The sequence below is a fragment of the Enoplosus armatus genome, chromosome 13 (genome assembly GCF_043641665.1).
Source record: "Enoplosus armatus isolate fEnoArm2 chromosome 13, fEnoArm2.hap1, whole genome shotgun sequence".
Taxonomy (NCBI): Eukaryota; Metazoa; Chordata; class Actinopteri; order Centrarchiformes; family Enoplosidae; genus Enoplosus; species Enoplosus armatus.
In genome coordinates, this window is record NC_092192.1 from 4,394,704 (window position 1) to 4,419,615 (window position 24,912).

General features: G+C 40.4%; 2 protein-coding genes across 3 annotated transcripts; both read left to right on the plus strand.

Moving 5' to 3' along the window:
• The first annotated feature begins 794 nt into the window (after positions 1 to 794).
• LOC139295417 (solute carrier family 35 member F2-like) lies at positions 795 to 6,290 on the plus strand. Its single transcript, XM_070917611.1, has 9 exons — positions 795 to 918; positions 1,655 to 1,760; positions 2,877 to 3,049; positions 3,234 to 3,361; positions 3,566 to 3,725; positions 4,568 to 4,724; positions 5,308 to 5,360; positions 5,504 to 5,658; positions 6,075 to 6,290. Exons 1-9 carry the CDS (start codon positions 906 to 908, stop codon positions 6,288 to 6,290), a joined length of 1,161 nt encoding a protein of 386 aa, XP_070773712.1. The 5' UTR covers positions 795 to 905.
• A 2,330-nt stretch (positions 6,291 to 8,620) lies between these two features.
• Positions 8,621 to 18,066, plus strand: elmod1 (ELMO/CED-12 domain containing 1). Of its 2 annotated transcripts, none has more exons than XM_070917560.1 (10): positions 8,621 to 8,637; positions 11,491 to 11,636; positions 11,939 to 11,967; positions 12,126 to 12,223; positions 12,525 to 12,654; positions 14,029 to 14,162; positions 14,276 to 14,344; positions 16,332 to 16,415; positions 17,268 to 17,401; positions 17,891 to 18,066. In XM_070917560.1, the coding sequence occupies exons 1-10, from the start codon at positions 8,621 to 8,623 to the stop codon at positions 18,064 to 18,066; spliced, it is 1,017 nt and encodes a 338-aa protein (XP_070773661.1). The 2 variants fall into 2 exon arrangements, with proteins under 2 accessions (XP_070773661.1, XP_070773662.1); XM_070917561.1 differs by having other exon boundaries at positions 16,365 to 16,415.
• Positions 18,067 to 24,912: the final 6,846 nt, after the last annotated feature.

Sequence of the window (24,912 nt, forward strand, 5' to 3'; positions counted from 1 at the left end):
TGAACTGTAAATAAACAAATCTATTAATGACATTTAGTCCACTCTTGGCACTGAGAGGCCATATGCACGTGGAGTAAAACTGGAGGCAAAGAGAACAATGTTTGCACAGCTTCAAGGACAGTTACAATCAGTGTGATGTTTGTTATCATTCTTTCTCTGTCTGGCCATCTTGGTCAAATGCTTTCTCACACAACTTAGAAGGATTTTAACCTTCATGTAAAGATAACAAGGGCAGTTTACAAGGGCAACAGTGGCGGTTTCATAGCAGAAAATTCTGAGGGTTGAAAAATATAAAGCTACTTGAAGATTTAGTAAAGGGCTTGAGACATATTTTCTTGTGTTGAGACAACATATATTTTAATTAATTATTAAGCCCTACTTGGTTGGTTGGTGGAAGAAGTACTTAGGTCCTTTAAGTAGTATCAATATCACTTTTTGAGAAAATAGTTAGGACTCACAGACTGAAATGATTTGATATTTGATATTTAAAAGGTGTGATGTGTAAAATCTTAATTAGTAACGAAACTACAGCTCGTAAATAAATGTAGTGGAGTAAAGATTTACGATATTAGAAAAGTAGAAGTATACAGTAGCTTAAAACTGACATGAAGTGAAGTGAAGTACCTCAAAATTGTACAGAACTTGACCAGTTTAAGTGTGTTTACACTGTTGGCGAGTAAAGAACCATGTGATTCTCATCAGCACCACACCAAGTTTGACTGCACGGTGCAGACGTCATTCTCTTCTTTGACCAATCAGCGCGCAGAAGGCGGTCCTAGATAGCACGAAGTTAGATTGACTCTCTCAGGAGTGGGAGAAGTTACCCCGCGTGGATGAATGGAAGTAGGTGCGATCTTGACAGACATGAACATTAATCGCAGCTGGAGAATTTCCCCGCACCTGTCATGACGGAAGGAGGTATGTACACTTACATTATTTGTAATTTATTAGAATAGAGCTCGTAATTACGTTACGGTTTTATTTAGCTATTTGTAGTTTAAAGAAGCCCCGATAAATGACGCTGTTACCCGCGCGTAGAACACGATGCACCAAACTGCCTTTAAAAAAAGTCACAGTTTAATATTGCTGTGGTTAATGCCAGTTATCCATACCTGCATTAACGTAATTAAGGCCATACTGCGAATCATTAGGAGACACATTCAAATTCGGGATATATCAAATGTCGTAAGTATGGCTTATCATGGTTAAACATTTACAAAACATGCTTACCTGTCCACCCTAAAAGCGCCAGCGCCTCAAATGTAAACATATTCTGTAAGTGAGATAACTTGAAAGGACAGTTCTGCAGCCTATGCCGAATTGACCACATGACCGAGCAAGTTAGTTTGAAGCCTCCTGAAGTCTTCCTGTATGTATGCTTTAGACTCTAGAAACAAGGTAAAAAAGGTTGTCCGATTTACGTTTTGGACTTAATTTTTTTTAAATACAGAGGAGAATGAATGGCAGCTCTCAGGCATATTTATCGTGGACCATAATTTTAGTGAGACCCTCAACTCATCAGCCACATGAGGCACATTCCCATTACTGTGGAGATTTGGCACCATGTTCTGCTTGGATTGTCTGATGAAGACAGTAAGCGTGAAAGACACTAATTCTTTTTTTTTTCTCTCTTGGTTTTCATCTTTCTGTCCAGGTTTAGCTCTCAAAGACATGGAGGTGCTTGAAGAGGATAGACTGTGTGGGAAATGGAGGGTTGGCTGTGGTTTGTACAGTTACAACATGAGGGATGTCTTCACATGGTGAGCACTGAATCCAGCTGTCTAGTAAAGTTACTGAATTGTCAATAGGTGTCAGTAACTTTTTCACAGAGTACATTTTGATGTGTAAATAGTACAATTAACTATGCCTGAATTCAGTTTATCTGCTTACATTTAAGGGTCCTGGTATTGTGCATGCTGGCAGAGCTATTGATTGGCAATGTTCTTAATAACACCTGTGGTTTTCCCACTCTGAGTCAAAATGTCTGTTGAGAGACAGGCCTACAGTGCAGGGTCAAGTGACCTACACACACCTTGTGTTTATTATGTTGCAGTTATGTTCATTATTTTGGTATGTTACATTAACCACATTTAAAATCTGTTTTGCTCTATGCATGCTGTGTACATGATACCATATTTATGTTTAAAAATGAAAACAATGTGAATAATGTAAGAAGAAAGAAAAAACTGTGCAGTAAAAGAAGACATAAATGAGAATCAAATGTGCAGAATCACCGCTATGATCACACAGGAGAAAACCGGGGAAAACTGTAATAGACAGTATGCAGTTTTTTATTAATCCTATTAGAGAAAAAGAGTACAGATACTGTCTTAAGGAGCAACTTAACACCCCCTGAAAACCTTGTTTTTGCTGACCTCAAGTGGTTTAACGTCTCAGCTTACTGCAGTGATGTAGAAGTGTACTCCAGGATGTGTCAGTACACTGGGACATCACAGTTGGGTGTGCAACAGAGCACCCTTCTGACCACACTCGTCAGTGTTGTGATTGTAGTGAAAAAACATAACAAAAAGCTTGCAGCCTTCAACCAGAGAGGGCAGTGAAACACAGCTTTTCAGCCTGGTGTTAAGTCACTCTATAAGGCAAAGTACCCCCACTGACTCTAGGGTCTTTTCAGCCTGGAATACCTCCACAGGGACACATCTTGATCAGATGCCCACTCAAAGCTCCTCCCTGTCTTATATATGTGTTCCTTTTACATAGCTCGCGGTCACAGGTGAGCACTGGAATGTAAACAGACTTGTAAATCAAGAGCTTCAGGCTCAGCTCCCTCTTCCATTAGTCTGACAAAGAGTCAACGGGGGGGGGCTGTTGTGTTGTGTTGGAGTTGACCCACAATGCTCTTACTGACTCTCCAGGCGTCTGCTGAAGACCATAGTCATGGGGCAGGTGTTGTCCCTGCTGATCTGTGGGACAGCAGTGAGCTGTCAGTACCTGGCCGATGCCGGGGTGGATACGCCCATGCTGCAGAGCTTCCTCAACTACGCCCTGCTGCTGCTCGTCTACACGACCATCCTCAGCACCCGCAAAGGTCAGATTATCTGGACTTCTAATTGTTCTCCGTCAAAAGCTGGTGATAAATTACGGTTCCTCTTCATTCTGTCATTGTTGGGGGGAAAAAGTGTCAAAAAAAGGACATGAATTTGTTCAAAAGTAGCTTTTGGAATAACACTTTTTCATTCCTTTTTTGAAGTCAACCTTATCGGTTTCTACAGGTGACAGAAACATCCTACAAGTCCTAAAAACCAAGTGGTGGAAATATTTGGTGATGGGTCTGGCAGATGTGGAGGCAAACTATACAGTTGTGAAGGCCTACCAGTTCACCACCCTGACAAGTATACAGGTAAGAGAAAACATGAGTCATCAGTCCAGCGGTCTGGAGGTGTGAACTGCTGCTTTAATATAAACAGAACAGAAGAAGTGTTATATACTGTATAAGATCCAATTCCAACTTCTGCTGTCGGTACCTTAATGCCCAAAATATCTAGAACATGGGGAATGTGACCTTCAAAGCTTCCCGTCATTGTGCTGTCACTGTATGTTTCAGCTGCTGGACTGCTTTGTGATCCCAGTGCTGATGGTGCTCTCCTGGTTCTTCCTGAAGACTCGCTACAGGCTGGTCCACTTTGTAGCTGTGATGGTGTGTTTGTTGGGGGTGGGGGCCATGGTAGGGGCCGACATTCTGGCTGGAAGAGACCAGGGATCCAGTAAGGACACGTTTTCATCATTTATACCTGTAAAGTATTGAAACTTGATCAGTTTATAGCGCATAACAGCAGTATACCATTAATGAAAATATAAAAAAGTGTGTTATTGTGACCATAATGTCTGTGGATGGCTGACAATACCTGATTACTCTGTTAGACGCCTTTTTAAAGACTTCTGTCTGTAGCTCAGATTGTTTTGGAACAAAGACTTTTTGTAGTGTGTGCTATGTTTTATCTTTTAGAGGATCTTTCCAGTTTATTGCAATGTGGAGTTCATTTTAATAGGTTTCATTCAGTCAGTTATGATAATATTGTAGTCTCCAAGTTAATTGCTGAGATCTTGGAACTAGAAAGAAGTCTGACAAGAAACATGAGCAATCGGACGGGTTGTAAACGAACCCTCAGAACAGTCAAATTTACCAGGAAGAGAAAATGAAGGTGAACAATAACATTTTTACCCAAACTGTCTGTTGTAATCACACTTTGACCCACCATACTGATCGCAGTTGTGTACATTCATGGTTTTTCTGTGCAATGAGGATTTATCTGCTACTCTTTGGGTGCTTTACCTCCAAATAAAGTGTTTTTATCTGTCAGCTTGTTTACAACCTGTCTGATATCAGAAATTACTTTGGTGAATACAGTCTTATCATAACTGATGGAAATGACGACCAAAACTCAACCCAAGTTCTAATAAACTGGAATAATCCCTTAAATATATCTTGTTCTGTTATTGAAGGATTTCCTCCCTTTGGAAACCATTGTGCCTCTTGCTCAAAAGCTGCTTTATAAATTGTTAATATTATTAATTTGTCAATAACTGCCTGTCTTTCTCTGTGCAGCCAGGGATGTGGTGCTGGGAGACGGGCTGGTCCTGCTCAGTGCTGTCCTCTATGCCGTGTCCAATGTGTGCCAAGAGTACACGGTGAAGACCTTGAGCCGAGTCGAGTTCCTGGGCATGATGGGCCTCTTTGGGACCCTCATCAGTGGCATACAGCTGTGGGTGGTTGTTTAAATCCCTCGTGTATTCTCACAGAGAGAAGTACTTCTGATACTGTAATCAATTAAGCCAAATAAATCTAATTTATAAGTTATATTGCAGATATCTGCTACATCACATTACAGTGATTCATGCAGCGTTACAATATAAAAAGCTTTTCATGGACATAGTGAAACAAGATGGCGCCATAATGACTGGCAGTGGTTGAGAGCTCTATTACATTTTGTTCTTGTCTATAAAGAAATGAGAACATATATTTAACCTTATAGGCTTCTTTTGACAGTCATCCGTGTGTACTCATAAATATTACAAGTTGCCATATTAGTAAATCAATAGTTTGAACAACAAATCTGAACCTAAACTGGTTTTGCTTCAGGAGCTGGCACCAGAACCTGATAATGTAAAACTTTAGATGGATAAAAACACTCTATCAAACTTAACTGCAGCTGTACTGTAAAAAAACCCAACAAATATATATAAATATACACCACCGTACTACAAAAGACACTCAGAACTTAAAGCTGCAACACTTTTGTGTGTTTTCTTGTGTGTAAATGTGTCCTGTGTTGGTTGTCATTGCAGAGCTGTTCTTGAAACTCACGCAGTCACGGCGATAAAGTGGGACTTCCACATTTGTAAGTAAACTTTCCGTCTTGTTAAATTCGAGCGTTTATGATGACGGCGGTGGAACAGAATCACAGCCGCTGAAGTTGTTGTCTTTGTGTGGAATATATCGCTCCGCTGTCTCTCACTGAAGTCCGCTCACTGTGCTCTGCAGCGATGCTGTTTGCGGCCTACGTCCTGTGTATGTACGGACTGTACAGCTTCATGCCTGTCGTGGTGAAGATGACCAGCGCTACTGCGGTCAACCTCTCTCTGCTCACCGCCGACCTCTTCAGCCTCTTCTGTGGCATCTTCCTCTTCCACTACAAGGTGAGTGTATCACAGTGTTAGCAGCAGACGCTTTACTGTCGCTGTCAGGTACTTCTTCATGTTTAATGGGCTTCATAACTTCTAGTTTTTCTGTTTTTAATGTTGCATAACGTGCGGAAATATGCTTTCTTTTGTCATGCAGCTCTGCTTTTGTCTCTGACTTTTATTTCATTTTCAGCAGCAGGAAGGGATATTATTCATAGTTTAAAAAAGGCACTGTAGTGGAAAATCCATTAGTAGCTGTTAGAGTGAAGAAAGCAGCAAGATAATATGTGTGACAGATACATTATGACTGAAATAAAAAGCAGTACATCCTAAATATTACACTGTCACACACCGTGTGGCTCTTTAAAGTGGAACAGAACTTCTCACCCTGGCAATGTTACTAGCATCTCTTCCTCGTGTCTCATCCTCAGTTTTCAACCCTCTACATCATCTCGTTCGTCGTCATCACTGTGGGTTTCGTCATGTTCAACGCCGTTCCCACCTACTCTGCTTTACCGGAGTCCGGCTCCAGCGAGGACGACCCCGCTGAAGTGTTTGCTGATCCCGCGGCTGAGAGCTCCTCAGACCTCCTACTGTCACCAGGCCGAGACCCTCCGAGAGCTGAGACACTCGCAGCTGCACTGTGACTGAAACTGCCTGGAGAGAGAAGAAAGGTCTCTGTGTTGTGAGAGAGGCAGAGAGAGGTTGATGTCTGTGGGTGATCGTTTTTCTTCCATTATAGGTCAGTGGACAAATCGGTCAGTTTTGACGAAGTCCCTCCGTTTTCTTACATCGTTACTGAAGCGCACATTTTCTTGTACTTGGCCAGAAAGTTCACTTGTTTTTGGTATTTTGAAAATGCAGTTGTTTGACATCGTTTGCAGTGAGACAATTTTTCATTCCTATTTATGTCACGTCATTTTTAAAAGATATTTCTTTATGAACAGTGATCAAATATCACCCGTTACTGCACTTAAACACAAACAACACACCAATATGATGATGATATGGCTGCTATTTATTGTCCTTAAACTGATCATTTATTTGTTAGTTCAAATCTTTTTTATTAATATATTTGATATTTTCTTTTTTTAACACTGCATCATGTCATTGTTTTGAATTTAAGCACAGACCCATCACAAAGTTGCATTTTACTTTCGTTTGCGTATCGTGCTGTTACAGATCTGATGTAAATCACATGGCTTTCCTTGCCTTGTATTGCCAAAAGTAAACCATGTTAACATGCAGCAGGAGGATTTACTTTTTTACTATTAAATTAATTTTTATATTCTCTTTGGTTCTACATCATTTCTCTGTGAAGTTACACTTTAAATGCGTCTGTTATTGTACATAAGTGACAGTCAGTCTGTCTCAGTGCTGCATTATACATGGAAATGTGTGTTTATTCTACCCGGAACTACACGCTGCTTTAACCAGAGTGCATGTACACAGGACATCTGATAAGTTGAAAATATTAATTTTTTTTACAGGAAATACAATAAAATATATTTGGCTTTTTATCAAGTGTAGGTAGAACAAGGATTCTCACTAATTTGGACCAATAATCCAAGTGGCACAGAGCAGCACTGCAGCTCCTCGACGCCGTCGTTAAGAAGTTAAATCCTGTTACTTTGTTTTTCAGGAAGGCGAACAGTTAAATCAATAATTATTTGCAAAGTTGAGGAAATAGCTAGCTAGGCACTTAAATTAAGGCAGTGCTTAAAACGCGGGCGATGTTGTGTTTATTACAATATTTACTTTTAAAGTACCAAAAAAATAAAAGTACTCATTATGCAGACAAATGGCCCATAACAGTGTTACTATATTAATATTGATGGCATTAATAATAATGTAATATAAGGTACCTAACATTATATTATTAACACAAAAGGAAAACACTCAAGTACTTCAAACTTATACTGAAGTACAGGACTTGAGTAAATGTACTTTTAACAGGTTGGATGTATCGGCTTTATAAAGTGATATCTTAGTGTTGTTTACTGCTTGTTGCACTGCCCCCAAGTGGCCAAAAAGGGTAATGCAGGTTAACAGGGCAGGTGGAGGGACAGGAACTCCTAGCATCGCCCCTGCACCCTCCTTACAGCAATGATGCTTCTGTCCTACAGCTCACAGGTCCTATTCCCAGCAACAGAAAGCTTTATTTTAACTGGTGTTGAGCAAGACACTAATCCTCTGGTTGCTTTGTGATTTTAGAAATGAGGAGTGTCAGCAAAACCCCCGGAGTGCCTGTAAATACATAAAAATACATGTTAGATGGGACAAAATGTAATCATTCACTGAATGTAACGGTGTTTTAAAGCATTTCCTAAAGAAGGATGATGTATAAATCGATCAGAAGGCGGTGTTGGTGGAGGTTTTGACCCTTTGTACTGTGCACTGCATTGCTGTGCTGTAGCTTTTAGACTGGACGTCAGTGACTGTCATCATGGAGGAAGAGCAGACGACTGTAGCCGAGTGAAGAGGACAAAAACGCTGCACCCCCATCTTTGTTTCGCCTGTTATTATTTGAGATCGGTAAGAGAAAAATATCCTCTATTGTAGCATCGATTTGATGGCTTGTGTTACCGCACAGCCGACGTTACAGCCACCGTCCGTCGCTACGGATTATAACGTTAAGTGTTCGTGCTAATCAGACCGGAGGCGATGGAGCATTAACCGCCTGCTTTGCACTGGATTGCGGCTCTCTGAGGGGTGAAATAAACGTTCATACACCTTGAAAATAGGTGTCTTTTTGCTTGCAGCGAGTAGAAACGCTGCGCACCGGCGGCACCGAGGTAAAGCGCACGGCCGCGTTAAGTGTCCAGCACCGCGGACAGCTCCGGAGCCGCCGCGGGGCCTCCGCTGCCCGCTCCGGTCGGCCTCATCCAGACACATTAAAACACTCATCTCGTGTGTTTACAGGTGATCACTCCTCAGAAACCGCACCGAAGACACCTGCGGGGTGACAGCGGACAACATGAAGCATTTTCTCAGGTAAACAGACAAAAGGTGCGGAGCGAGATTTACATTTTCTTTTGTCAAAACGTGAAGGAGTTCATTGTAAACCTCTTCCTGTCTTTATATATATGTTTGTCTTCGATCTACTGTAATGACCTGTGTATACCAAATAGCAGGCTAGGATTCCCAGTTCTCCCATTTAAGATCTTCCCAATCGATTACGGCATTGTGTGGCCGGTAAGTGGCCGTGTTGAAGTGTCAATTGGTTTGAGTGGGTCGCTCAGAAAAGAGGCCTCTTAATTATGGAGCACCAAGTGGTCTCCCCCGGTGCCTCTATTAATAGTCCTGTTGCTTTCTGCGTGTTTCTGTACAATATTATGTACTATAGTACAAACTATACTACTATACTATACTATATTAATGAGCCTTGTTATTGGTTTACTGTACATAAGACATAACAAGTCATTAAGACAATATAAACAAGAAACATACAAATAGGATAGAAGATGTAGAGAAAAGGCAGAAATAAGCTCCAGTGAATTTAAAAACAGAGAAACCAAGAGAATAAACAGCGCTGCCACAGTGCAGTGCAAGATATGAACAAATAGTTCCTTATTTAATTAAATTAAAGGAACTGGGAGGAGTTTTAAACCTTTATTTAAACAAACTGAGAGTTGGAGCTTTCTGTGAGTTGTTTGTTGACCCTTGAGGCAGAAGGCTGGAATATCTATTTCTCTTTAGACATCAACATTTCATTTTAAACTTATTTAATTTATTGACAAATGACAACACTATAGATATTCAGTGCTTATGTAAACGTTTAACTTCCCATAATTCCCTTTTGCTTCCTGGCCCCGTATTTAAGAGAATAAATCTGTTACGAAAACATTTTCTAGTTGATGTTTTATTCCTTTTATATTTAGATTAATTTGTTTTCAGTGAATAGTGGAGCCCAGTAGAAGCTGCCAATTTGTTTTTCACTGGTGGCTGTGATTGTTTGCAGTAATTATACTAATGCGTTAAAAATGAATGTGGTAATAGTTTACTGATGTAAAACTGATTCGTGCAGCACCTTTAATGGTTTCTGGCTGATCAGAGTGTTCAGAAGGTTTTAAAGGGGTACTTCTGTATTTTAGGGATGCAGATTGAATAAACAAAACTATCAAAATTAGAGCAGCAGAGGTGGAGATATCCTGACTTTTACTTCGTAGTTTGAGTCAAACTATCTTTTGTTGCTGCCTTTCTTTTTGTTGGACGCCCACGTCTTAGAAACTCCACGTTTACTGACTGCCACAGTCCCAAAGTGCCAGTTGAAGGGAAATTCTGGTCATTTTAAACCAGGGCTCTATTTGTACATATTTTGGGGTCTAAGTAGTTACCAAAAGTAACCCTAACCCTTGGAATTGGTCCTGTAGATCGCCTCAGTCGGCTGCTGTAAATGAGCTGCAATGGCTGCAAAGTAATCCCTCACAGCACATCCACTAAAAGTGCTTGTTTTGGCCAGTGACAGGCTCAGATTACAACGTTATTGAAAGCATCTGGACATGAGGTTGCAGGTTCTTTTTTTTTCAAACCTGTCACAGTTTGGTTGCAGTATAATCTCTGAATCCTCCTCCCATCTCCCGTTCATGGCGCTCACTTCCTTGAAGGTTAAGAATAAGAAAGAGCGTTTATATGAGCTGTTTAACATGCCAGTCTCACCATCCGCGGGCCTGCAAGGAGGAATTAATCATTCAGGACTGTGCTTACCTTCTTCTTTTTGTTGACATGGAAGGTATTGTTATGCTGTGATCCCTCAGCATCAGGAGGATTTATTTCTGCCTGAAAAGGTTGTAAACTCTATTCCATTAAAACAAACAAAGAGGGAGGTGAGGCGCTGCTCGTGCGGCGCACAGATGGAGGTTTGTAGGTAATTCAAAGTGCAGATGCATTTCCCAGCTTCACTGCTAATGTAATGGCTCTGATAATGGAGGAAATATGTGTTCCTATCCATAAGTACATTTCCACATCTCTGGCATGTTGCACAAACTACGTCCTGTCCTGGATCTTTAGTAACATGAAATCAGAATAAAAGGTTTTACATTAAAACAACATGAAGTGCGTCCCTTCCTTCCTTCCTTCCTTCCTTCCTTCCTTCCTTCCTTCCTAATGTTCAGTGCAGCGTGAAGCAGGTGAAGGCTGGAAATCATTTAGCCTCCACAGTTTCTTAATGGGTCACTATGCATTTCCCAAGACACACATCTCCATTTTCATTCCCAGTGTCACCTGTAAAAATAGATCACTTTGATCCGCTGCCAGTCCAACCTGGTCGACAAGACGTGCAGCACAGTTTTCTGACTCTCTTTGCTTTATATCTTCCTCCCTGCTCCTCTTCTTTCCTTTCGTGTCTTCATATTATTTCTCTTTCCCTCTTCATCCTCTACGTCTGGGTACTCGTGCAGTCACACAGTTGTATCTCTACAGTGATTATTTAGCCCATTTTACCTGTTTTTGTTCTATGAAATTGTGCATTTTTTTGTATACTAAAGTACAAAACTCTCAATTAGAGAAAATTTGAGAGAAGAAATGTATTATGGCTGCAACTAACGATTATTTCCATTATCGATTAATCTGGCGGTTATTGTCTTGATTCGGTTTTAGGTATGTAAAACACGAAAAACTGATCTTAGAGCACAAGATGGATGATTTAACTGTACTGTCTGGTCTAAGGCACTCTGTACCAGTGGTTCCCTATCTGACCTCCATGGGTCAAAAGATAAATATATATAATATATATTATATATACATATATAAAGGGTCACAAATCAAAACATTTGGGATCAGTTCTCGATACTAAAGTACATTTACAGAATCTGTCTAGTCTAACCCCTCCCGTCTTCTCCTCTCCAGAGTGGTGACCCAGTTCTTCGTGTTCCTCTACTGTAAATGTCTGTGGCGGGGCCTGAAGTTTGTCGCCAGAAAGTTTACAGGACGCTGCGAGCTGCAGCGAATCTGCTACAACAACAAGCACGGAGCCCGCAGGACCCTCAAGATAGGTAGGCCCACGCACTGCCAGACATTTGTTCTTAAATGTAATATATTTAGTTCATCTATGTATAAACCAACTATCATTTTACAACAGCTTTAGATGGATAGATAACAGATGGCTGTAGTATGTTAATGTCATGTTGTTCATGTCTAAAAGCGTATTTGTATTTAATTACATATTGTTCCTATTTCTTATCCAGGCTTTTAGTGGAACCTTCACATCTGCCTTGTTTTTGAAGCTACTAAATAGCGCTGCCTTTAATGTTACTGTGTGCAGTTGTCTTATTCTTTGCAACTCTTTCCCTTCCAGAGTCATCTCTGAGGTACTCCAAGAATGAGGTACGGGTCTTTAAATCTGTGAATGTGCTGCGTATAATGCAGGTGTTTCGCTCAATATTCCAGCTTCAGTCTGTCTTCAGCTGTTCTCACTCTCCTCCTCCTTCTGTTCCTTTTTGTTTCTGCCATCTTTCTGTCTTTTCTGCTCTTGTCTTCTCTAGCTGCTGCAGTCTGCCCTCAGCGTCCATCCTGATAAAGTGGAAAAAACCATTGACGACATTATGGCCTTGAAGAAGATTAACCCCGACACCAACCCACAGTGAGACTCTACGTTTCATATCACGTGTCTGTTATTTTATCTTCTATGTTAGGGTGTTGTGGTACTGGACTGTCAACACGTTGAATCCTTGTGGTTGTGGGCAGTGAATAAATAACACGTTCTTCTTCCTCAGCAATGAATACAAAGCTGCCTTTGAGCAAGGCACTGCACCCCCGCCTGCTCAAACTGAGCTGATAAGTGGTTCAGAACAAGAGACTGTGCTTACACATGACAATTAGCTGCATTAATAGATCTAATATCCCTCATACAAACAGCCCTTCCTCTCCCTGTGTGTCCCCAGGCTGGGCATCTCTCTTCAGGCCAGCCTGCTGCAGATTGTAGGCTACAGGAGCCTGGTGGCGGAGGTGGAGAAGCTGCGCAGGGAGCCTTATGACTGTGAAAACCCAGAGCATGAGGACATGCTGATGAAGGTACACAGCTCTCTCATGTATGACAAATATGACGTGTTGGAATAGGCTACACCCAACTGCAACCCTCGACAGGGTAAACCAGTGGTTCCCAACCTTCTCTGACAATCCCCCAACTCAACTACCTCTTCATCGACAGTGTCTGTTATTTAAACCATTTAGCCATTACTTTTAGCTAACTATTCCAACCGTTTAGCCATTACGCTTAGTTTGAATAACTATGTCAACATTTATCCATTACTTTTGGCTAACTATGTCAACATTTATCCATTACTTTTAGCTAACTATGTCAACTATTTATCCATTACTTTTAGCTAACTATTTCAATCATTTAGCTGTTACCTTTAGCTAACTATTCCAACCGTTTAGCCATTACCTTTAGTTTGAATAACTATGTCAACATTTATCCATTACTTTTGGCTAACTATGTCAACATTTATCCATTACTTTTAGCTAACTATGTCAACTATTTATCCATTACTTTTAGCTAACTATGTCAACATTTATCCATTACTTTTGGCTAACTATGTCAACATTTCTCCATTACTTTTAGCTAACTATGTCAACTATTTATCCATTACTTTTAGCTAACTATTTCAATCATTTAGCTGTTACCTTTAGCTAACTATTTCAACCATTTAGCTGTTACCTTTAGCTAACTATTCCAACCGTTTAGCCATTACCTTTAGTTTGAATAACTATGTCAACATTTATCCATTACTTTTAGCTAACTATTTCAATCATTTAGCTGTTATCTTTAGCTAACTATTTCAACCATTTAGCTGTTAACTTTAGCAAACTATTTCAACCATTTAGCTGTTACCTTTAGCTAACTATTTCAACCATTTAGCTGTTAACTTTAGTTTAAATAACTATGTCAACATTTATCCATTACTTTTAGCTAACTATGTCAACTGTTTATCCATTACTTTTAGCTAACTATTTCAACCATCTAGCCGTTACTTTTAGCTAACTATTTCAACCATTTGGCTGTTAACTTTAGTTTAAATAACTATGTCAACATGTATCCATTACTTTTGGCTAACTATTTCAACCATCTAGCCCTTACTTTTAGCTAACTATTTCAACCATTATCCATTAATTAATTGACCCTCTCATCTAACTCTTGGCAAATAAAAGCAAATATGCGTACTTCCCAAATTGTCGAACTACTTCTTTAAATCAGTATTTAAATATTCATATACTCAGAAAGCTCATATGTATATGGTATACTGTTAAAATTGGCATTATAGTTAAATAATTATAGCATTGTCATAGTTTACAAATGTAATCTCTTGTCAAGAGAGGACATAATTTAATTGCACTAAGCTGTGGTGTGTGTGTGTGTGCGTGTGTGTGTGTGTGTGTGTGTTGCAGCTATGGAAGGAGCTGCGTCCTGACACACCTCTCACTGGCCGTATCTCTAAACAGTGGTGTGAGATTGGTTTCCAGGGCAGCGATCCCAAGACTGATTTCAGAGGCATGGGCCTACTGGGCCTGCACAACCTGCTGTAAGCACTCAGTCACTTCACTTTACATGTTTACATTTGGGAGAAATGGAAATCTTTAAATCAAGTGTTTCCTAAATTCCCTTTTTCTTGAATCTTCTCTCGTCTCCTTGCAGGTATTTTGCAGAACATGACAAGGCTACTGCTTTGCAGATGCTGCACGACTCCCTGCAACCAAAGCACAAGTACGGAAGCCCTCTTTTTCCTCAACTTTTACCAAAGCATGATCAAATCAAAGGAATACATCCAGTGTTTTGGTAGAAAGTTCTCATGAGATCACCAACTCCAGGGTAGTAGGATCCAAAACAGACGAAATGTGAATTAAATCATATAAAATCATGGAAAGTATAGTGCATGTATAAGCATCCAAACCGTCCTGATCATATCAAGCTCTGCACTCGTCCTCTGGCAGCTTTAAACAAACAGTGAATGTGGTCCCGTGAAACAGAAAGGGAGAAATTCTTCGTCACTTGTCAAATTTGCAGTGAAGTGATGTCATGCCGTAAGGTCATTTGTCAAGTACTCCCACGATCCCACATCGTGGCCAGAATCATGACTCCAATTGAATGATAATGTTAATCCCTGTCTGCTGGATGTGTAAATAGGCAACTGTTTGCTAACAACTTCACAATATCAACTTTATAAGACGATAACGTTTTCAGTTTGTTCGGCTGTGCCTTGTGGCCAAAACACCAATTAATTCAACTTTAAAATCTAACTTATGGAAGAGTACCTTTTTACCAGACACATGGTGTACGCCTTCAACTTTAAACTGCACTCACTCATCCATAACTCTGCATTTACCACGTTCTGCTTGATTATATCAATTCCTACAGCTTGATGTCATTCACTGCGTCATCTTTTATTGACTGCTGCTGCTTGCATTGTTTGTCATCGGCATTTCAGCGAGCTGTCTCATTTCACAAGTGAAGATTCTTCTTCTTTTTTCTCCTCCACCTCCACCTCCACCTTTCTGCCCATGCCTCCTTGTCTGACTCTCACATGCACTGTAGGAGCACACACAGAACGCCAAGGTACTTGATTTCACTTTCATTCTTCTCACTGCATTCATAGCTTTCTCTCTTGGGTTGTTGTTTCATGCATTTAAAGCTTCACGAAGCATCATTTACCTATATGTAAACACCCAGCGGTGTTATCAGCCTAAAACACGGTGCGGGGCTGAAACAGAGAAGAAAATTACGGAACATTGTTTTAAATTAAACTCTCCATTTGTGACCCATTTAAATATTTACGTCCTCAGAAGGAACAAGTGGGCACGGGGCTGAGTGCCACAGTCATGGTAGAGAAGTTGGAAAGTATTGAGAGACGGACTAACACTTTGTTGGTTTTGGTCTTTTTGTTATCCTTTAATGGAAACCAGGAAAAGCTAAAAATATTACATTTGACTGGCTCAACCTGATATGATTAGTGGGAGTAGAGTTATGCTTAGATGATACTCCTTTGGTACAAAGTCACAATAAACTGAGAAATTACCTTTGTCTCTTTTTAGCTAAAGTTACTTGTAATTATATGCAATTTTCAATGCATTTTTATATCAAATCCTATTGTTGTAAACTAAGTGAGATGTGTGTTGATCAAAGTTTGGTCAGTCATGTTTCATCTCTTGACTTTAACACTCTTGACTTGGCCTTTGCTCGTCAGTGGCATTTTATAAAGCACACTGTGTATTATGTAAAATTGTGTGTAGTATCTAAGCTGAGAGAGTCTTAGTACAACAATTTAATTGGATAAATTCCTGGTGCTTCCTGTAGATAACAATAAAACTCATATTTTATTATGAATAAATAAATGGATAATACATTGATGGATGTCCTGCCTAGTTGTTTGTTATGGGCTGCCACATTTGAATTAATAAGAGAAAAACGTTAACTTTTAAAATATACACCTTTTCTGATTAAGTCAGTTAAACATGCAGTTTAGAGTCACTGTTGTAAATGAACTGAAACTCAATTTGAGGACTTGAGACTCTCAGATTTGAGAGTTTTTAACTTGGACCTGAGCTCAGATTAAAGCCTCCGAAGCTCCACTGGACTTCGACACCGTTTAACTGTGACTCTATAATGTTATACAGGCAAGAAGACCATCACAGAATATTTTAAGTCCATGTAAAGTAAACTACCCATGTCGCCCTCAGTGTGGTTTCACCTGTAGACAGTACATGACTCAAGTGTGTGTCCTTCACAGTGAGATAAACAAGCCTGAATGGGAACAGAAGAACCTAGACAAAGCTATTGGGTAAGTATCTTAACATGTACTGTATGATGGCATGAATGTGTGTGTGTGTGTGTGTGTGTGTGTGTGTGTGTGTGTGTGTGTGTATGTGTGTGTGTATGTGTATGTGGAGTGTGTATGGAGGAGGCAAAACTGGGCTGCTGCTACTGGAGCTGTGTGAGATTTGGCAGGAGAGCCTGTGTGTGTGTGTGTGCGTGTGTGTGTGTGTGTCAATAGACAGGAAGTGTTTTACTGCTGTGTGTCCTCCTGCTCTGCCTTCTGCCTCCAGTCTGCATCAGCTCTGATAAGCACCGAGGACTGACTCTAAAAGCACAGTCACATAAAATCCTCCTACACCCACAAGGTGTTGTGAGGACACTCCAGCAGAGCAGCAAGCTGTAAACTGCAAGTAATTTACTGAGTCTGAAACTGTACCCTGTCTATACTGAAGCGATAGTTAATGATTGGTTTACAGCCTTGTCCTCTCTGGTCCAAATGGTCCACCACATCCCACACATTTGGACCGTTTGTACTTTGCCATGAGGGGAAATTCGGGGGATTTTGAACAACAACAACCAAATGATGACTGAGCCTTTACAAAAAGGGACACAAATACTGTATTTTCACTTTCACTTTCACAAAATTATGTTAAAGATATTATATTTTTTACACTTTTAGCCTCTGTTCCACAAGCTTTTGTCACTCTTCTGTCGAGCCGTGACGTTGAACCTGTGAAAGCTTACGTCTTATGGCGAATGATGTTCAGTAAAGTCTGTTAAAACCCACATCACCCACACTCCCCCAATAAAACCAAACAAACAACAAACAAACGGCTTCTTATAAACTAACGTCTGTATTTTTATCACCTCCCTCCAGCTACTCTTTTGCCATCGTGGGCATCAACATCACAGACCTGGCCTACTCTCTGCTGGTGAGTGGAGCTCTGAAGACCCACCTGTACAACGTGGCCCCAGAGATGCCCAGCCTGCTGCACTTCCAGCAGACCTTCTGTGAGTCCAGTTGATTGGGATATACAGTATATTAAATGTATTTTATTTTATTTCCTGCAAAATCAGATATTAATCAGGATTATACGCATTTTTTTTGTTTTGCTTTACTTGTTGCCATAAGATCATAGATATGTCAGATGTTGTGTTTTCAGCCTGATCTGCTGCCCCCAAGTGGCCACAGAATCTATTAATGCAGCTTTAAACCTGCATCAGTAAACATAACACTGACATGTTTATCATGTTTGAAGTTAATTTGGTGACTTTGTTTGTAAATAATTGCTTATTTACACACCGTGCTGGAAGTGAACAGGTTTATTTTTTAGCAAAACAGTAAAATTGTAGCTTCAGTCGGGGATAATTCTTTGTGGGTTCGTCACTATAAGTGACCCCTTTCACATACAATTAATCATGTGATCCCTTAATAAAAATTGATTATACTCACTTTAAAGAACATAAAGGATCAGCTGTTGTTCCTTTTCTTCATGGCAGGTTACCTGATGCAGGAGTTTCACCGTTTCTGGATCGAGGAGGATCCCAGCGACATCATGGAGTTCAACCGGGTCCGCTCCAAGTTCCACCGGAGGATCCTGCGGCAGCTGAAGAACCCGGACATGGCTCTGTGCCCCCACTTCTCCGCCTCCGACCTCCACCTGGTCAACCTCTAAACACACACCCCTGACCTGTGACCCCCCCCGCCCCTTCTCACTGAACCCCTCTTATCCCCTCAGAGGTGTCCCCTGGATGTCTGGTAGGCCAACTAAAGATCAGAAATCAGAAAACCCTTCCCCCTTACATAGATGATTCCTTAAACTTCTGGACACATCTGGGGAGACTCTCTTCCTTCTCTGCTCAGCCCACCTCGTCCCAGCTAACGTCATGTCGCGTCACTGCCAAGAGCTCACTCAACTACTGCACACACACACACACACACACACACACACACACACACACGTACACACACACACTGCCTCTACGCCCTCACTGCAGCGTTAGACCACCAGCACCAGAGATGACCATAGCGATTGTAGCTGTGCATGAGGAGGCTGCACCACACCGTCACAGACTTACCATCGTTATCTGTTGCTTTAATGATTCATGACGATTGTATCACAGCCGTTACACCTCAGTTATGAACCTTGTGCTTATTCTCATAACAAACCAAATTTACTTTCTCAGCCAAAAATCCCTTTTAGACTGCTACCTAGTGATCATCAGCTCAGAATATTTTGGCAATTAGCTTGTCGGGCTTTCAGACATGAACTCAAACCCATATTTTATATTCAATAAAAATGAAGAGCTGTAGATATATAATGTAAGTTTAAATGAAACATAAAAGAAATGTTGCTGGCGCTGATTCAATCAAAAGCTATCAAAAAATAGAGAGCCAGTTCATCTCTTACTGTAACTTTGTCTGTATTAGGTGATTAATATAGATTGTACTGTACTTTTTATGTCAACATGACATCAACACCTAAGACTTCTCCTTTGCCAAAATATCGAATGTGGAGAACTTACAATCACAGCTGTAGTTTGTTTCTTGTGAGCTCCAATGTAAGTTTTGTAAACCTGCTAAATGATGTTCATAAATATTTAGTCACACATATTGAATGTGAGGCATTATCCAGCCGTCTTTGGATCCTAAAAGAGCTCCTTCTGTTGCTATTGATACTCTGACAGCTGTTTTATTTCCTCACATATATTTATGTCCAGGAAAATAATTCAAAAATATTTCATGAACATTTGTTTTTACAGGTTTGCAAACGTTTTTTGTTGGCCTTTGATTTGACCTCATGCAGAGATTCTGTTATGAATGTTTCTCACAAGCTCACATTCACGATTGTTTGATCCTATTTTAATTCATTGAATGTGACACTGTTGTATCAGCCAAAGCAATAATTTACATTCATGTCACTGCACATTTCTTTAAATGTATTGATTTGCACCATGCGTGCCTAAGTCTTTGTTTTGCTTTCTAACTCAGAGCTGGAATGCTAATCAGTTTATAGCTGCTACGTGTAGCGTTTAAAAGACGTAAAGTATGACCACGCTCATTTTAAGACATTAGTGTAATTACTGCAAACAAATGTGAAGTCGCTGCGCTGCATTTTATGTCAAGCCAAAGACACCGGGGGGTGCTGGATGTGACAGGGAGCAGTGGGGTTCATGGAGAATGTAGTCTTAATGTGGTCTTACCTTAAAATGCTACACATAGCAGCTTTAAGAAGCATCTGTTATTATCCCTTCCACAAGAAATGAGACGTTTAAATGTAGAGTTGCTCCACGGAGAATGAATTAGGTGATTAATGCAGTAGAGAGCTGACAGTGAAAATATAAAATGCTAAAGACGGAGGCGTTGACCGGCCAGTCAGCGCTCCAGCTGCAGAGCTGTCACTGTCACATTGACCAATCACACAAGGGCAAGAGCTCAATACAAATTTTATTGTATTCCTAGATGTCACTGTCAGCTCCCTACTGTGGACTGCACAAAAAAGCCCCACTGAGATTAGAAATCTCTTTCTCAGGAGTGTCATGACCAAGACAGGCACCAACACCGGCTTTGACCAAAGAGGGATTTTTTTGTTTTAGAGGTAAAAGTGTTTCACAAGAAAAACGCACAGACTAGACAAAACTCTGACAAAAAAACCCACCATTTGGTGCAGCAGAAATCTGTTTTCCCTGCTTTCCTTTCTTGCTAATCATCTTGTGACCCCTTAGATTTGCCGTGCGACTCCTTCTGGGTGCCCCAACCCCCAGTTGGGAACCACTGCAGTAGATGACTCTCCATTCAAAGAAAGATAGGACACCAAAAAAAACCATCCTGTTCATTGTCTCCGTAGCTTCAGTGTGATTGTTATCTCAGCTCTGAGTCATGCTTTTACTTTTCAAGATAAATCAACAAAAGCCCAAATCTGACACACGTGTGCTTCTTCACGTCATGTGACCACTGTATTTAACATTGACGAGCGTTCACGTCGTGTGTGATGCTGACAGCTCTGACAAAATGTACCATATTATTTCACCGCCATGCTTGCACTGTTGATTGTGTTTTAATAGTATTGAATATCTTTGTCTCATTGAAGTGAACGTTGATGCTTTCTGTCAGTATTATGCTGCTGTTTACTTCAGTGCTGGTTTCATCTCCTGCTTGCATTTTAGTTTTGCTTTGCTATGGTCAGCTTTGCACTATTGTAAAAACAAAAATGCCGTTTCCTATATGATAACGAATCAGTAATTTGTGGTATTAGGAGTATAAGGACCAATGTGTCCGACGATACTGTAGATGAAGTCAAGTACATGCTGCTGTATATTCTGCTTTGAAACTGCCTATAAGACCACACAATCTGCATGAGGATATTTTCACTGTTACTGATGTGGCATTCTGTATTCTTCAGTAAAGCCTGAAGAACTTCTAGATATTGTAACTGTGTGCTTAATTTGTCTGTGCTGTACTTTTTGAGACCACAATAAAAACTAAATGTCAGGTCAAATTATAGGCGACTATTTATTTTCTTAATTTTTTTGGCTACACCTGATGGGTTAAGAGCTGTGTCTCTGTGCTGCCTGTTACTGTTAGCCGTGGTGGAAGAAGTATTCAGATCCTTTACTCACAAAAGTTGGTGTCTAAATGATTAATAGTTACCAAAAGTTTTGGAATTGCTCCAGTAGATCGCCTCAGCCAGCAGCCGCGAACCAGCTGCAATGACTGCAATGTAATCAATGCAATGTTTTTGCAAGTAACAGGCTCAGATAGTTATTATAAATATCTAACAACACTATGGAAAGTATCCCTATAGAGTTAGACCTTTTTGTTAAAGAGTAAGATCCTTTTTGTTTCACCAGAAACACTGTTTCCGGACACAACTCACTCGTACGGATCCTTTCCATAATGTTTTCAGACACTTAGCCCGTCACTGGCAAAAAAAAGCACTTTTAGTTACTTTTCAGAGGCACAATTGCCCACAAGGATTAGGTTGCAGCTGTTGCAGCCCGTGTAAAAATAGAGGCCAGGTTTAAAAATATCAGAATATCCCTTTGAGTAAAAGAAGAAATACCACAGTATTGTATAATATTTCATTACAAGTAGAAGTCCTGAATTCAAAATGTTACTTATTATTAGGAAAATGTACTTAAAATATCAAGAGTAAAAGTACTCATTATGCAGAATGGCTCCTTTCAGAGTGTTACATTATAATATTATATTTTATCATTAACAAATACATGTAAATGTAAATCATTATACTGACAGCAGAGGGCAGTGAGCTCACACGTCATATGAGACGGACTCACTGACAGAGTTGACATGAAGATGAACGGCGGAGGGATACTCTGTACATTAGGTTTGAAATGGTGATATTTGACAGGAGAAACGTGACTGTTTCCACATGAGATCATCATGGGCTGTTGATTATCGCTGGATGAAGTATGGAAGTTGTTTGTTTTACATACCAACATGCGGGATGAGGTTAAATGTGATGAGCAGTTTTAGTGAGCCACTTGATGCATTGCAGCAGCAAAATGTTACAGTAGAAGTACAACAGAAACAAATCACTGTTACTTATGGTTACTATCTAAAGCACTGACAAATGGTTTCCTCCAGCTTTGTTATATATAATGTTTAAACTGCATAAACCTGAGACTCTGTGTGTATGGCTGCACCATTCATCAAATAGAAATATTCTTAGATGTTCTTGTGCATCACATTTCCCAAAATGTTAGCCTTAAATATTTGGCCTCTTTGGAAACTTCAGGATCTCCACTAGAGTGGGGTGGGGGGGGGGGTTATTGAGACTATCCTGTGTTGGTACTTGAAGGAATGTTGTTGGTCAAGTGGCCATTTTGATGCAATGTTACAGCAGCTGATCAGACCTATGCACCAACCAAGCCAATGCGGAAGTGCCTTAAAACTGCATACATTCTTTCTAATGGCCAGTAGGGGGCGACTCCACCGGTTGCAAAAAGAAGTCAGAGAAGCCCAATTGTATAGAATTCTATGAGAAAATGACCCAACTTCTCACTTGATTTATTACCTCAGTAAACACTTTCCTAATGACTTTATGGTCTCAATCCCTAGTTTCAAGTCTTCTTCAATACAGCATGATGTTCATTTTGTAAATTATGGCCCCATTTGGAGTAAAATAGATAATAAAGCAGGAGCCAGGTGCAGTCCTCGGGTTCTCAGATCCCCATCTCCACCCTCTCGTCCGAATATGGTCACGGCTTCAAAACGGTTGTCTGCAAACCAATGGGTGGCTACGCCCATGCTGACTCCATGCTGATGTTGGAGCTGGAGGAACATTTAGGAAATAAAAAAAAAGAGTACCACTTTCTAATAAGGCACTACTACAAAGGCTAGTTAGCTGCTCTGGAGGATCATCTACCTCCTACCACACAAACTATGTTTGTTTGGTCTGAAACCACCATAAGACAGCTGCACATATGAAAGGTTTACATTTATCCACAATTTTTCCATCCACAGTAATGAATCCCAAATGTTTCCACACATTACTTCTCAGATGTTTTGGAGTCATGATTATCCGTTTAACCAGCCTCCATTTTGCATTGCTTAGTTTGCTGTGTAACAAGGCATGAAATACATCAGAGTAATGGTGCATTTTATGAATGTCCCACACTGGAGTTCAAACAGCAGGTCGTGCTGCTGCGCTCGTACACTGAGAATATTTTATTTGAAAAGATGATTAAAAATTAAGTTTAAAATTTCCTCCCAACATCGAAAGGTAATTTCAGATAAAAAGTGACAGCCCTGCCATGCGTCAACATGTTAACTGCATCCTCAGGACAAACTTGGTAAGTCTCTACAAATACTAAAATCAGCAGTATGTTCATGCCAAAACTTTACACTGTGGAGTATAATGAACAGCCTTGTCAATAAAGCTTTAGACTTTTAGTCCTGTATCTTGAAAACCCCAAATGGTTCTCACAAGTATAGAAACACAAACACACTTGTCTGACAATTTGTCAGAGGAGATGTGTTGCCAAATTCAGGAGTGTCTCCAGTTTGTGTCCTAGAATCAAAGAGAGTGAAGGCTACAGTGTGTAATGATAATGCAAGTGGAGATACATGCGCATCACATCAAAGCGGTGGATTAGTGCGGATCAGCTCCAGACAAACTCCGTGGTAATGAGAGCTAAGTCAAAACTGCAGGCCAGTGTTGCTGCTTGACACATTGACGTCAGCGTTGGCAATCCTCACGTTAGTCAGCACTTCTTAAGCTTTCTGCCTGCAGAAACCACATTTTACTGATTCAGACAACAAAAACCTGTTTGCAAGAAAAAAAACCCCCAACCCAACATTTTGGAGCAATAACTTTATTTATATTTATAAAGCTCCTTTTCAAAGCATGGAGTTACAAAGTGCTGCTCTTAAAGGATCTTGTCAAGACTAGCTTTTTTGCATCTGTTTGGGCGGGAAATTGCACCTTTATCATTCTCATTAATACACGAGTCCCACGACTTTGTGTCGTTCCAGCGTTGCTCTGCTTACCTTCAATCTGAGCCAATGGGCCGCTACGACCTTCAGGGCGAGGCTAACGTGGAGTGGGTGGGTGGATTCAAAGTTTTGGACCCAGGCAATGACATTAAAATAAAAACGATTGAAAAACAACATTGTCAAACCCATATAATATTGTAATAACAGCTCGCAGAGCCACGAGTGGTCAGACAGTGGTAAACATGAGCAGATCAGCTAGGTAGCGGTAGCGCTAACTCAGCTAACCCCGTCGGTCACGTGAGCCCATTGCAGGTTGTAGCGGCCCCCCGAGAAAAACATCTGTGTGGGTGTGCAAATCCTTCAATAAAATCATATCAAATAAATATTAATAAGTCTGAATATGACGAACCAACCATATAAAATCAATTAAAAAATCTAAGATAACAACTCCAACCACAAGCCAGAAACAACAAAATTCACATCCCTTTTTACAACAACTATGCTTTGTCATTGTTTGATTTTCTGACAAGAAGGCACATGAATGTTCAGCCGCCGATACATTTCAGATGTCGGAACTTGTCACAAGCAACTTAACACTTTGAGGATTTGCCTTCAAAACAGTTTTACCAAAAACCAAATTACTGACTGATGGAGTTCCCAGCTCATGCAAGTTTCAAGTCTCTGCAAGCTGAACTTTTTCAGACTTTTGGCCTCGTAGACGGAGATCAATCTACAGACTTTGAAGTTAATGAGCTAAAACATGAAAAGCACAAGGAGTGTTATGTCTTTTAAGGGTTGACACAGTTAAGATGATTCCTGCAATAATTTGAAATGTTTCTGTGTGGTTAAAACATGAGTTTTAGAATAATTTAAACAGCTGTCAAAAGTGAGGGTGAGGGTGATCCGGCGTGGGCGGAGCCTCAATAACACACGTCAGATGTCACTTCAGTATGATTTAAGTAATGACATTTCAGTTCAGAGAGCTCGCTTCCTCTCCACAGTTTCTCCTCATCTCTGCTGTGACCTTTCACTGAGGAGGAAATCCAACAGATGAAATGCATGC

What these genes read in the sequence shown, in the direction of transcription:
- LOC139295417 (XM_070917611.1), top strand. An exon ending in ATGAGGGATGTCTTCACATG is followed by an intron (nt 1,761 to 2,876) that starts GTGAGCACTGAA and finishes CTGACTCTCCAG; the next exon opens with GCGTCTGCTGAAGACCATAG. An exon ending in TGGAAGAGACCAGGGATCCA is followed by an intron (nt 3,726 to 4,567) that starts GTAAGGACACGT and finishes TTCTCTGTGCAG; the next exon opens with CCAGGGATGTGGTGCTGGGA.
- elmod1 (XM_070917560.1), top strand. An exon ending in TCCCTGCAACCAAAGCACAA is followed by an intron (nt 14,345 to 16,331) that starts GTACGGAAGCCC and finishes TTTCACCTGTAG; the next exon opens with ACAGTACATGACTCAAGTGT. An exon ending in AACCTAGACAAAGCTATTGG is followed by an intron (nt 16,416 to 17,267) that starts GTAAGTATCTTA and finishes ACCTCCCTCCAG; the next exon opens with CTACTCTTTTGCCATCGTGG.